Source organism: Neovison vison, chromosome 1 (genome assembly GCF_020171115.1).
Source record: "Neovison vison isolate M4711 chromosome 1, ASM_NN_V1, whole genome shotgun sequence".
Taxonomy (NCBI): Eukaryota; Metazoa; Chordata; class Mammalia; order Carnivora; family Mustelidae; genus Neogale; species Neogale vison.
The window spans coordinates 69,575,433-69,587,770 of NC_058091.1; the positions used below are offsets into that span (position 1 = coordinate 69,575,433).

General features: G+C 41.4%; 1 protein-coding gene across 2 annotated transcripts; it reads right to left on the minus strand.

The window, feature by feature from the left end:
• Nucleotides 1-815: 815 nt before the first annotated feature.
• ARG1 (arginase 1) lies at nucleotides 816-12,017 on the minus strand. Of its 2 annotated transcripts, XM_044236796.1 has the most exons (8): nucleotides 11,961-12,017; nucleotides 8,409-8,481; nucleotides 5,840-6,014; nucleotides 3,496-3,655; nucleotides 2,121-2,215; nucleotides 1,500-1,604; nucleotides 1,159-1,295; nucleotides 816-982 (listed from the first exon to the last, which is right to left on the minus strand). In XM_044236796.1, the coding sequence occupies exons 1-8, from the start codon at nucleotides 12,015-12,017 to the stop codon at nucleotides 816-818; spliced, it is 969 nt and encodes a 322-aa protein (XP_044092731.1). The 2 variants fall into 2 exon arrangements, with proteins under 2 accessions (XP_044092731.1, XP_044092736.1); XM_044236801.1 differs by lacking the exons at nucleotides 2,121-2,215; nucleotides 3,496-3,655.
• Between the last annotated feature and the right edge of the window lie 321 nt (nucleotides 12,018-12,338).

Sequence of the window (12,338 nt, forward strand, 5' to 3'; positions counted from 1 at the left end):
AACTGTAGTTTACTCTATTCATTTTATTCCATTTCCCTTACTATATTCCAGAGCTGAGATGAGTTTTGGGGTTGTTTAAAGATTGCAGCCAATGAGACACTAATTGCAATGAGTGAAGGGGCGGAGAGGGAAGTGTTTGGAAGCCAAAGATAATTTTAGGTGAAATTCCTGTCTGAATTAGAAGGTCTTAGACGCAAATAGCAGTTTGATTTCTTTTCTACCTCCAAAAAGGCTATCTGAATAGCAGGCTTGCTTCAAATGTAAGCCAGTATCATGTCTGAGGTTTAGAAAAAGTAAAACATGGTCATCTAACATTAATGAATTTGAAGATTCACAAGGCCTTACCGTTACCTGTTTTAGAGATGAAGAAACCAGGAGGAAGAGTTTTGTCTCACCAGTTTTACAGTGTTTTGGGGATGATGATTTCACTGAGGGCTTTTTAAATCCTTAGTAAATCCATGTGTTTAGAAACATATAAACATAATAGAACCTTAATATAAAGATTTTATTATAAAAATCACATCTTTTGAACAACATGGGATTATGGTCCCTTTTCAGGTGGGATAGTTCTATCTCCTGATATCAGGAGTCCGCCTCTGTGTGTGTCTTTAATTATACAAAACTTACAATTTCCAAATCTTGAAGTTCACACCAAGAGGGAATTGATAGTTCATATTAATTATGCCAGTATTTACCAAGGCAGAACATTTTTCAGAAAGACCAAATTTGGGGGAGGATAACTGTAAGCTTAAGTAAATTATTAGATTGGCTAATTATGACATTAGCTGTGAGATTTTTACATGGTGTTTCCACATTTACTTAGGTGGGTTAAGGTAGTCAACAGGCTTATGGTTACCTTCCCGCGCAACTCCAAAGCAAGCCAAGGTTATTGCTATTGCTGTGTTCACTGTTCGAGTTACTTCTTCTGGTGTCTTCCCCAGAGATGGGTTCACTTCCATAATATCTAATCCTGAGAGTAGCCCTGCAACAACAATGGAAAATAATATAATTTGTTAAATGATTGACATTTTTAACTCTGTCCACTCAGTACTCTGTACACTCCAGGAGTGTAAACAGGTGGTGATTGCATCATGTGATAGGCATTCTGGAAGCATCCAATGGGGCTTGATTTTCAGATCAGAGGGTATAAATATATACCTGTTTTGTAAATTTCTTCTGTAATGTAGAGACCTTCTCTGTAAGACAGACCTCCGACAACTGGTGTGCCCGTAGCTGGTGTGAAAGATGGGTCCAATCCATCAACATCAAAGCTCAGATGAATTGGCCTTTTTTTTCTTTTAAGAGGTGGGAAAGAAATTCAGTTTAAAGTTGGTGGTTTAATACATAGCACATAAATACAGTTCTTGCCTTGCTTTATAAAAAGTAACAATCCAGTGACATTCCATAATTTTACATGAAGGCTTTATTAATAATTTACATTAGCATCAGTAATAAGTCCTTTTAATAATATTTACATTACATACACACAAGCATCATACCTTCCTAGTAGATAGCTGAGTGTTTCTTCCATCACCTTGCCAATTCCCAGTTTATCCACTTCGGTCATTGAAAAATATTTAATACCCAGAGTTTTCAAAATGTAGCTAGGAAAGAGGAGATAATAAGATAATCCTGCAGTTAATAAAGAGTCTATGCTCTCTTTTTTCTTTTTAAAGAAAAGATGATTGCGGTAAGATACATAAAATAAGTCCTATGAACTATATGTATATATCAGTGTATTTTTAAAATATTTTATTTATTTATTTGTCAGAGAGCACAAGTACAAGTAGGGGGAGCATCAGGCAGAGGGAGAAACAGGCTCCCAACTGAGCAGGAAGCCTGACGTGGGTCTTGATCCCAGGATCTCAGGATCATGACCTGAGCGGCAGGCAGATGCTTAACCAACTGAGCCACCCCGGTGTCCCTATATCAATGTGTTTTAACAGCAAGGCAATTAGTATAAAAATCACCTGATTAATAGGCAAATATTTATATGGGTATATAGGTATTGATATATATACTTGGTGCTTAAAATAACTTTTTTCTCATAGGCTTGGCCAGGTTGCCTAGCATGCAAAAGAGAGAAAATGAAGGTAATTCACTCCAAGGAATAAACTCACTGTTCCCCAGGGTCCACGTCTCTTAGGCCAATATACACAATATCTTTGGCAGATATGCAGGGAGTCACCCAGGAGAATCCTGGTACATCGGGGATCTAAAATTACAATGTTTTCATTTGATTAGAATATATAATTCTTGAGCAAATCTTACATTAAAAGTTAAGGGCCTTTATTGGATTGCATATATCTTATATTTAGATTGTAAGTTTCAAAGAAACCATTAAAACACCATAGAAAATTCAGAAGAGAATGCCTGCCTCTCCTTGTGCTACTCTAGATGACTTTGGCCTTCCTCACCTTCACCCTGTAGCCCAGACCTGACCTGAATCATTTGTCAGCATTTACCTGCTCTGTACCCCGGGAATGGGAGAGCACCCTGCTTTCCCAAAACTCTGCTATAAAGAGATCAGTGTGCTCTCATGACTCTTTTGGCTTCCTTTTTTTATTCCTCTTCTCAGTGAGGACTTAATCCCAAGGATGGTTTAGAGTGAGGGAGATTTTCAAGCAGCCCTTCTGTTACTCTCCAAATGTCCTGGAGCCAAGGGTGGCTATTCCCGTGTGCTAACTACACACTTTGGAAGTTTATAAACCTAGCACTTGGTCATCAGTTCAGAAAGTGTTACTTCTGAGCCCTTAACAAGGGGGTTTGAATCTCCAGGTATCATCATAAAAACCAAGATTCTATAGCTGTAGATAAAAATAGTAAAATATGGATATGGATAGTGATTTAATATCATTTTATTGATATGCTACAGAATATTAGTGAATATGAACCACAACGTTAAATTTTAATCTGGAATGTCATCTCACATCTTTTTAGAATGGAGCAAGGAGTTAGTTGTTCTTCTTATGATGTAGATATGAACTTTACACAGTAAAGATGTAAAATAATAAACCATTGTAATCCACATTTTAAAACTCCCATTTTTGAAAAAGTTCCCATGATGTGGAGGGGAAGCCTGGGAAACAGGAGAGGCCGTATGGCACATGTAGAAAGAGGGCGTTTATAGACCAGTTCTGGCCCTTTCCTCGCTATGTGCTTGGCATGTGATCTTGAGCAAGTCAGTTAACCTCTGAACGTATGCTAACTTGCTTAGAAGGGATTACTCTCTGCCTCATGTACTAAAAAGGGTAGTTTAAGAATCAAAAGGGAAGACATATGTAAAGTCAGTTTGCAAACTGTCATGTAAGGTAGAAGCACAGACCCTCACTTCCTTTATGTATCTATCAACCCTTAGCTTATTGGTGCTGAGAAAATAGTTGGAGATTACACCAAAATGAGATGGCACCAGTTTCTTCCTTCCCTTCTATCTCCTGAACTTCTGCTGAAGAGAAGATGGGTTTCTTTCTAATAGAATACCAACCAGCCCCTTACCTTTCCTTTTAGTTCCTTCAGGAGGAAAGACACAGGCTGTCCATGCAAGTTCCCACTTGTGGTTGTCAGTGGAGTGTTGATATCAGTGTGAGCATCCACCCAAATGACACAGAGATCTGGGTGGACCCGAGCATGGCCAGAGATGCTTCCGACCGCCATACTTGAGAGGAAAAAAAAGTTTGTGTGAACATCAGGTTTGCACTACTATTCCAATCATCATATTATTAACTCAGTGCTCCCACCTGGTTTTCCTTTAAGTCAAAATGGCTGGTACTTCTAATGGGTTTTTAATTGCAGGTGCCAATTAAATAATTATAACAATAGAAAAGCATAGGTTATGCTTACTTACTAACAAGTTAAGTTTCCGTTAATGGTCTTACTAAAATACTTGTGATTTTATTTTTTTTGGAAACCACCTTCTAATAAAATTATTGTTTTAACCAGAAATTAAATCTATATAAAAACACTAGCCACACAAGAAATTCCTTAGCATGAGACATTATTTAATTCTCAAGATTAAGTCAGGCTCGTTTCCTTTATGCTCCTGTGTCTTGGTAAGTACTTCATTCTCTCAAGTGAATTACCACGGAGTCCATTTTTCCTAAAATCCAATTATTGTACAACTGGGGAGAACCACTCAGAAATCTTTGCATCCAGTTCAGCCAGCATTTCCTAGGTGCTCACTTGCTGTTCAACCCTCAGAGGCTCTGCTTGAACTTTCTATTCTCCTGCCACACGTTTAACGACCCGCTCTTAGCCAAGTCCAGAGCTCTCAAAGTTCACCTCAAACACTCCAAGCTCCAGAAAATTTACCAGGATGGAAGCGCTGAATAACATCTTACATAAAAGTTCAAAGATCAGGATTTGCCATCTGGCGCCTGTGTTCTCCCACCTACGGATGGTCAGGTGTCATTCAGGGAATTGTGAACTTGTAGATGCTCAAGGTGAAGGCAACCTGCCTTGAAGCTTAGATATTGCTTATCCAGCGCAATACTTGTTTCCCCTTCAGATTTCTTGTCTTGTGGCTATTTGCCACTCTTAACATTTCCACGTACAAATTTTTCCACTTAAGAAAGAAAGTGAGCCCCAGTTTCTCAATTACAGTTTTGTCACACAGGAGCCCTGGAAATGGCTTGGCTGTGGAGGAAAACAGGGAGCTGAAGTGATTGACTCGGGCATCGAGAGCCATTGTCACATTTGTACTTTCTGATCAGGTCAGCCCTCTGGTGAGGTATTTGGGGACCTCAAGAGTAGACATCAAAAAGGTTCACACACACACACAAAAAAAAAAAAAAAAAAAAAAAGGTTCACACACAGAAAGGGTCTTTGCCGCATTATTTATAATCAAGAAAATTTTAAAATTACGTGAGTACGTGACAATATGGATATGTATAATGATTTAATACCCTGATGTATGCAACAATAAAAATTACGCTTATATACATTATGAGGTAACATAAGGAAATCTGTACTTTAGGTTAAGAACAAAGTATCAGGAGGTGCCTGGGTTTCTCAGTGGGTTAAGCCTCTGCCTTTGGCTCAAGTCATGATCCCAGGATTCTGGGATAGAGGCCCGCATCGGGCTCTCTGCTCAGCAGGGAGCCTGCTTCACCCTCTCTCTCTGCCTGCCTCTCTGCCTACTTGTGATCTCTGTCAAATAAATAACTAAAATCTTAAAAAAAAAAAAGGAACGAAGTATCAGATAACAGGGATGTTAAACAAAGAGGGGTACAAGGGAAACAGTATGGCAAAGGAAATATGCCCGATTTGCAATTTCACTTGAAATGCTTGTTAGGAAATATAATTACTACTATTTTGTGTGTGTGTGTGTATGTGTGTGTGTGTGTTTCAAAGAGTTTGAAATGATTACTTTTATAATGGGAAATATACTTTAAAATACTGACTTGAAATGAGTTGTTCCTGCTATCAGGAATCAAGTACAATAACCTGGCTAAGAACTTCCTCATGCTTATTCATTTAGGAATGTAAATTTGTGCTGAGGATTTTACTGAAATCCACTCATGTCATATACTTTCTGCTGTAATAAAGATAATGCAAGACTTCAAATAGAGCTATTTCCAAAAGAAAATAGTAATTGCACATATTGCATGGAGCACTGGGTGTGGTGCATAAACAATGAATCTTGGAGCACTGAAAAAAAAATACTTTTTTAAATGGGAAAAAAAAAGAAAATAGTAACTGAAACAATTAGAAGAAAAGGCAGAATTTTGGTATCAAGTATGGATCCATGCTTTCCCTTTCATTTTCTCTTCTCTTGGGGTTTTGGTTATACTCCCTTACGCCATTTGTGCCAGACTTCAGAGAGAGGATCATGAAACAAGACCTGTGGTCTCCACCCAGCACCAGGCTAGTCCTTCCACTCTTCTTGACGTCTGCCACCACGCCAGCCAGCTGCTCGTTCGCTTTTCCCACAGACCTTGGATTCTTCACAATTTGAAAGGGAGGATCACTAGGGACATCAGAAAAGGGCACGTCCCCGTAATCTTTCACATCACACTCTGTAGTTAAAACCAAAAGCTTCGTGTTACTACATAAAAAAAGATTACAAAACAGTCTGTGTAAGATGATTCCAAATTTACAAAACAGTGTACTTTTTATAAGGATACACAGAGAAAACATCGAGAAGGACCATAAAATTTGCAAAGGTAGAAACCGTGTCTGTTTTTGCCTGATATCGTCATCTCATCTGTACACCAGATTCTCGGCAAATACTTCCGTGATCAATCCATTGAGGCTGGACACCAGAGTAGGACCATGATAATCTTCCGGTTTGGGCTTAATAAGCGGCCTCGCTCTCTTTATCTCCGTGTGGCCCTCTCTGCTTATGTGCTTTCTATCTTTCTCCAATAAGCATGTTTTGCATTTGTAACAAATAGTTTTTTTAAAGAATATATAGATTACCTATTATATATTATGTACTATGCATTATGTATTATATAGATGCCCAGAAGGAAATACACCTGTTATACCACTATTTTCTAAATTTTCTATGATTGACAGTCCTTGGTTTCAATCCAATCTGTTACCTGCTGAAGCAGTTCGGGTCCCTCCTCTATGGATTGTACCTGCCTCAGAGTGGTATTGTTAGAATTCAGTAAGCATATGATAGCAACGAGCTTAACAGTTCACTGAGCTCAAGAAATAAAGGCTTAGTTTACTATACCTTTTTAATAAGGAGAAATTGTAGGTAACCCAAGGTTCCTAAGGACCTGGGTGCACCTCCTAGAAGGCCTTGCATTAGGCTTCGAAGCACAGAGTTTCCAGTAGAACTGTGGCAAGAGATCAGTTCAGTGTTCTGAACTAATCTCATCATCTGATATATTTACTATATATTTGTGCATATCCAGGATTCAGTAACACCCTTAAGAGATTGAACCGATGTAAAATCTGACCAGATGATGCTTGTTAACTGAGAGACTAGTCCAGTCCATTTACACAACCCTTCTCTTCTCTATCCCCCTCCTTTTTTCAGCTTCATGACATATAATTCTTATTTACTAAAATTCACTCATTTTAACTGCAGTTCAATGGGTTTTAGGAACATCTACAGTTTTGAAACCACCATCATAATCAAGATTTAGAACACTTCCTTTACCCCCCTCAAATTCCCTCATGCCCCTCTTCATTCCCTGTGCCCACCCCAAGGCAACTGCTGATGAGCTTTTCCATTGTTAGACTTTCGCCTCTTCTAGAATTTCACGTAAAAGCAGTCATACTGTAGGTAGTCTTTTGTGTCTGCTCTCTTTCACTTAGCATGTTGTCTTTTACGTTCATCCCTGTTCTTGCCCATGTCCATGACGCCTTCCTTTTTATGGTTGAGTCCTAGCCCACAGTATGGGTGTACCTCCCATCATTTATCTCTTCACCAGTCGGTGGATATTTTGTGGTTTCCATTCTTTTGGCTATTATAAATAATGCTGCTAGAAGCATTCAGGTACAAGCCCTGGTGTGGATGTGTTTTCATATCTCCTGGGGAAATACCTAGGAGTAGATCTGATGGGCCAGAAAGCAGTTGGATGTTTATTCAAGAAACTGCCCAAACTGATTTCCAAAGTCGCTGTATCATTAAGCTTTCCCCCCAGAAACGTGATAGTTCCAGTGGCTTTGTGTTCTTGCCAACACTTCATCAGGATTTTATATATAAAGACAGTATTTGCTTTAGCCTATACTTTTAAACTCCATATGATTTTTATAAAAGATTTTATTTATGTATTTGACAGAGAGAGACACAGCGAGAGAAGGAACCCAAGGAGGGAGAGTGGGAGAGGGAGAAGCAGGCTCTCTGCTGGGCAGGAAGCCCGATGTGGGGCTTGATCCCAGCACCCTGGGATCATAACCTGAGCTGAAAGCAGAGGCTTAACCCACGGAGCCACCCGGGCGCCCCTCCATATGATTTTTTATCTGCAAGCTCACACTCTGTGTATGTATCATGTGTGCAAATGCACAGACACACCTACCTCTTCCTCCTTCTCCTCATCACCATCACTGTTTTATTTCCTTTGACAAACAGGAGTCCTCTTGCTAGCAGGGTACTTTCTGCTGCTCGTTACTTTCCCTTTGCGATTCCCCTGACGCCCCTACCCCTCGCCCAACTGCAGTTCTAGCTCACACATTCTTTTATACGTTTATACTCTTTTATTCTTTTATATCTCCTGGCTGGAAAAACAAAATATCCGAGTGAGAACATTCATCCAACAATACTTATGGAGCATTTTCTCCATACACTGCTTTTTTTTTTTTTTTAATAGGCTGTACCTCTCAAGTTACCACGAGTGCTGCCATTCTGTGTGAGAAATGTCATTCCACATACACCCCCTCTTTTAGCAGAAGCCTGCTGCTTTCCCCAGCGTGGGAAGGAAAGCGGGCTGGTCATCTTCCAGTGGAAAAATTACCTTGTTCTTTCAGTTTCTCCAGCAGGCCGGCCTTTCTCAGTGCCGTGGGGCCTTCTTCCACCCCTCCTCGTGGCTGAATGATTAAAAAAACAAAATAATTCAGACATGATCAGATGCCCACAATGGAAACTCTTTTCATTCTTTAATCAGGTGAAGAGTAACTATCGTTTTCAAAGTTCCTCCAGAGCCAGGAATTTACCCCATCTCCAAGTCAGGCAGATTGAATGAGTCCCGGGTCAGCTATGAGGATCTCGAATGGGAAAGACCGTCTCACTTTCCGATAGGCACGCAGCTAACGAACGGCAGAGCCTCTGCTCATATCCTTGGATTCCAGAACCCGTGTCTCCTCTTCTGTGACAGACACCACGCTGTCAACATGGTGAACGCGTATCTTATGCTAAAGCACTGTGAGAGTCAGAGAGGCGATCAACTGAAAAGAGAGGCCTCTTGTTGAGTGACTCATGGGCTAATGGGGAATTTGTATATTTAACCCCAACTACAGTCCTTGGAGATGTGCTTCAGGGCCGGTGCAAGAAGTCGCAACCACAGAAAGAGGACAGAAACAGAGGGTGCCAGGAGAGGCTGCAGGGAGTGGGTGACATTTCCGCTGAGTCTTGCTACATGAGTAAGTTTTCAGCAACAGGGATGGCGTGGTGGAGCTACTTTGCAAACCCAGAGAAAAACTTGGGTAAAAGCCTAAGAAAACAATCGAGCCTCGCATTAGAGAGTCCTACGTGAGTGTCCACACGGCGATAAGTCAGAGAGCTCCCGGGGAGAAAAGAGGCCACAGAAATTCATCACCTGGGAGCTGAATCCACAAAGACCAACCCGGTATTTCAGGTTCTGACCTGCTTCAGCATGACTGACAAGAATTCTCCCCACAGGTCAGAGAAGCAAACACACTTCCTCCTTGCCACACATCCTCTCCAGCTTCCTGGCAGAAGAGAAGCCTAAACAGAGAGTTCTCTTCTGTAGCTCTTGGATTCTGACTTCCAGCAAGGCTTGTAGCCATAGGAAGTTATTTTGGGCTACCCAATAGAAGAGGTGCCAAAAGACACGTGCATCTGTCCCTAGGATTGGGGCCGTGGCCCCAAACAAAGCAGCTATGTCTAATTCTGATGACAGCTGACTTGCCTCCGTCGCCAAGCACACCATGGGTGTCCCATTCCTGCTCCAGGCGGCAAGTTTCCGCCACCCCTCTGCCCCATGCATGCTTTCTAGTGTGACCACCCCCAGACACCTCCTTCCCAGAGCAGATGTAATTGCCTCTTCTTTGAACCTCGGTAGAGTGCCACTTGCCTCAAACTTTGCCATTGGCTTTGTGTACCTCTACTTTGTCTTTCCTCGGTGATATGTTTCAGCCCAAGGGGGCTGCGTGTCATAGCTTGTCAGATGCTCAAAAACTGGTCACCTTGAGAAGACCCCCTGGTTGGTTCCCTCTTCCTTTCAAGCTTTGGAACAAATTTTACAGACCTTTCCTCTGACAATCTATTTGCACCAACACAGTGGTTAGATTTCCCGGAGTGATACTTCCCATTATTCTTTTGTATTCGTTTGATTCAAACTGCTCATCATGAGTCTTTCCTCGTTGCTTGGTTTATCTGCCCACTTTGGAAATCGTTTTGTTAGCTCTACTGACTTCAAAGCTGGGCCCCCAGCCCTAACTGGCCACATGTGTCAAATCTGTGGCAGCTTGACAGGCATCGACGCAAGTCAGGGGCATAGGCTTCAGGATCATGGAATCCTGTCTGGAATCACACAGTCGAGGTGAGTTAACTTAGCCAATTGCTAACCCTCTCTGAGTCTTAGTGAACAGTATGATAAATATCCTACTTCTCTCATTTCTGGCCATTAACTCTCCTCCATCACTCACTGCCTTGCAAGGGAGTGGAATCTTTTCTCAGACTCAACCTTCTAAGCCATATGCCCTTAATCCTCCCTTTGCCTCTTTGTAAACCTCTACCTCCTTTAGGTGAGGAGAGATGCTAACACGTTGGCCGCCATTTTCCTCCCATGCTACGGCTTAGTGTAGAAACACCTCTCTCTGAACCCTTCCTGTCGGGAGACAATAAGCTTCTTTCTCACGGGAACAAGTTTTAATAGAGGAAGAGCTATAGAGGAAAAGAAATACTAAGAATAGAAAATAGTGTCAGGCTGTGTTTCAAAATACTGTCCTTTCAAAGGGCCATTATTACCGTAGCATAAAATCTTCTGGTGAGGACCAAGGGCCAGGGTATATTCAGGCTGTGCTTGCCTTCCTGCCTCCCTACCTCCCCCACTTCCTCCCTTCTGCCTTCCTTTCTTCCTTCTTAAATTTTTATTTTCCTTCCTCCTTTTCTTCCTTTCAGTCAGTTATTTTCACTCTGCCTTCTTTAGAACCCGTTGCAAGAAGAGGTGAGTATATTGTGGTTTTTACGATTAATCTGAGCACTAGACACTTCCATGTCGGCAAAATGTCCCTGTGTTCCGGAAGAGAGCTTTGAAGGATGACCAAGAGAGGTGCAGCAGTGTTTACTGATCATCCAAATGCAGTTTGGGTCTCTACCCTCTGACCTCTCCCAATCTATTTTGCAATAACACACCGGAGTGCCAAGCACGAGCTCAAAACTAAGAGGAGTGAACTGCTGCCCAGATGGGCAAAGAGAATGCTGGAAGACGGAGACGACCCCCTTTGAAACAACCACGATGACAAAATATCGACCCTCAGAGTTTCACTTGCTTTTGTTTTTGTTCCTTGTTTTCCCCCTTTAAGCACAGATACCTGCTGAAGGCTGAAGTCTCTAATCACACTATGTTTTCCAGAATGAGTGCACTCACCAGAAGAAAAGGCTGCAAAGTTCAAGGCTGCTGGAACAGTGTTGGCAATCTGGGGATTTCATAAATGCATTAGTCCCTTCAATGTTGCCAACTTCCAGTTGGATTTTCTTTTCTTTCCTTTTTCTTTTTTCCTCTCTCAAAAAGAGATACATAAAGATATCTACCTAGTGCATGAACTAACACTTTCACAGGATTGTGAAAGCCCTCAAATAACACAAATCATTCACCAAGTTGCATAAAGCAATCACATTTAGGTTATGCAGACTAAAAGAAGTCTGAAAATTGCTGCCAATCCATGAGAGGTTTCCAGGCATTAACAGATGACTAAACCAATGCGTTTTCTTAAAATCCTCTTGCTTCTGCATAGGCACTATGAAAGCCAAAGCAACGAGAACATGGGAATTTCAATGAGTAGCTATAATACAGACACAGTCCATTTCCATTCAAATAAAAATATTTTCTCTCAAAGAATCCAAAAAAAAAAAAAGTAATAGATTCAAATACAACTGGCTGCGGCTGAGATTAGGAGCCACAAGAATAAGTGAGTTTGTGACCCTAATTCTCCAACATTGCAAAATGGTAAAAGGACTTTAAAATATATATATAAATTTCAGGCCCAGTTGTCCGAGGGAACAGAGCTTAGCAGACATTAACATTAACACCTTACCTTACTAATTCTGAAGTCCGAGACTTTGTTATGAATTTCAGTTATTCAAGGACACATTTGGTACTCACCTGGCCCTTTGAGAAAGGCACTCCAATGACCCCTACGAATTTTGACTTGGAACTCATGCTCTGGCCCCTTCTCTCCGCTGCCCCGAGCTCTCCAGCCAGACACCACTCTCTGCAGCCCTCAGTGACCGAGGGCACATCTTTTTTCCATTTATAACTGGGCTGAATCTGTTTACCTTATTCTAATGAGGAAGGCTGGCTCCACCCCCCCGCACTGAAACACAGTCAGGCCGAAGTCTTGCAAATTCTTCATACCTGGAATAACCACGAGTCCTTTTGAGTCTAGATCTCTAATTAAGGGCGCTTATTCATGTCACCAGCTCACTTCCATTTTACAAAGTCAGCTGGACGACTAGAATCTTTCCTAACCACAGCCTCGAT